Source organism: Galeopterus variegatus, unplaced genomic scaffold (genome assembly GCF_000696425.1).
Source record: "Galeopterus variegatus unplaced genomic scaffold, G_variegatus-3.0.2 Scaffold853, whole genome shotgun sequence".
Lineage (NCBI taxonomy): Eukaryota > Metazoa > Chordata > Mammalia > Dermoptera > Cynocephalidae > Galeopterus > Galeopterus variegatus.
Window position 1 is genome coordinate 29072 of NW_007726964.1, and position 1839 is coordinate 30910.

The window sequence follows — 1839 nt, forward strand, 5'->3', positions numbered from 1 at the left end:
CACTGAGGGTTGCGATCCGTTGCCGGACACGGAAAAAGACAAAAAAAAAAAAAGAAGGCTTAGTCCAGTGTCACTACTTTGAATGTTATGCAAAAAGGCAGTCAGAATTATACAGTTTTTAAAAAAAATCTGGTGGGGCTTTGGGTAGCAGTTGAACCTAAGATGACATCTGTTGGCCTAATACAGTTCTTTGGATAGTATAGAAGATTACGTAAAAATGATTCGTAGTAAAGTTGTCAGGTCTTTGCTTGTAAGCGTGTATTTCTAAGGAATCAGAAGAGTTTGATGAAGATGTTTGTTCTTGGACTGGTCGGTTAGCTCAGTCGGTCGGAGTGCAGTGCTGATAACACTAAGGTCTGGCGTTCGATCCTTGGACCAGCCAGTCACCAAAAACAAAAACAAACGAACAGAAAATGTTAGTTCTTGAACATCTAAATCTTATGCTAGTGCCCTGTTTGCTTAGCAAGTATTTTCATTATGGCAAACATATTTTCAGTATGTAATAGAACCCAATTTCATTCTTTTAAAAATGTGTCTATAGCTCCATATAGCTTATTATTTATATATTTATGAAAAAAAGTTGAAGGATATACACCATGGTTTTAAATGTGATTATCCCTGAATAGTAGGGAAAGGTACAATTTAAATTTTACTCCTTATATTTATATGGCTTTTCTAAATTTCTTACAATAAATAAATTTGTGTATGTATTTTAACATATACATATATAACGAAGTGGTAAAAATTTTTAAAGTATACTGGATGGATGCTTTGAAGAAATAAAGGTAAGGGTTCTCTAAGTGAAGTCTGGATTATGTAGAGGCGGGAGAGCGAGGCTGGCCCGGGCTTGCAGTCTGTGTCAGCGCACAGCTGATCGGTGACCGCAGTGTTGGCTTTGTCCTCCGCAGGCCGTACGGCTCTGCGCTCGACACTGACCTCTTCCCAGCCCTCGTGGTGGAAGACCTGGTCCCTGGCAGCCGACTAGGCCCCACCCTCCTGTGCCTGCTCAGCACGCAGCTCAGGCGCCTCTGGGACGGGGACAGGTAAACACTCATGTGCTGCAGAGGAGAGTCCCTTCTTAGGCCCACTTTNAACGAAGTGGTAAAAATTTTTAAAGTATACTGGATGGATGCTTTGAAGAAATAAAGGTAAGTGTTCTCTAAGTGAAGTCTGGATTATGTAGAGGCGGGAGAGCGAGGCTGGCCCGGGCTTGCAGTCTGTGTCAGCGCGCAGCTGATCGGTGACCGCAGGGTTGGCTTCGTCCTCCGCAGGCTGTACGGCTCTGCGCTCAACACTGACCTCTTCCCAGCCCTCGTGGTGAAAGACCTGGTCCCTGGCAGCCGGCTAGGCCCCACCCTCCTGTGCCTGCTCAGCACGCAGCTCAGGCGCCTCCGGGACGGGGACAGGTAAACACTCATGTGCTGCAGAGGAGAGTCCCTTCTTAAGCCCACTTTTTCGGGGACTTGGGAGAGAGGAATCTCCTGGCTGAGAATGAGGCATTATTTGTGGTCAGCTCCGTGGCTGCCTTGGCGTGCCTGGCACGTGGCATTGGGACTCAACCACAGCAGGTTCACAGGTACCCTCACGCTTCTTCTCCTAGAAAGAATATTTCTGCTTCTAGAAACTACTGGACAATCCATACTATTAAACCAGGAGTTTGAACTTCTAGCAAGATTTTAGTTTCATTTTTAGTCTAAAATGATTAGTTCACTAACGTACGGGAAAGGTGGGCCTTGCCTGTCGGTAAGGACTTCAAGCAGATGGCTCCCTGCCGTGGCAGCTGTTTGTGAACATGGCCTTTCTTCTTTTTGCTAGCCAGGAAAGCCACCAACCATCTTT

At 45.8% G+C, this 1839-nt stretch overlaps 1 protein-coding gene across 1 annotated transcript in view; it reads left to right on the top strand.

The window, feature by feature from the left end:
- LOC103590668 (peroxidasin homolog) overlaps positions 1 to 1839 on the top strand; it is a 38071-nt gene that overhangs the window by 7642 nt on the left and 28590 nt on the right. Inside the window, 1 exon segment of the mRNA XM_008572963.1 lies at positions 1272 to 1406. Coding sequence (XP_008571185.1) covers positions 1272 to 1406 — 135 coding nt within the window.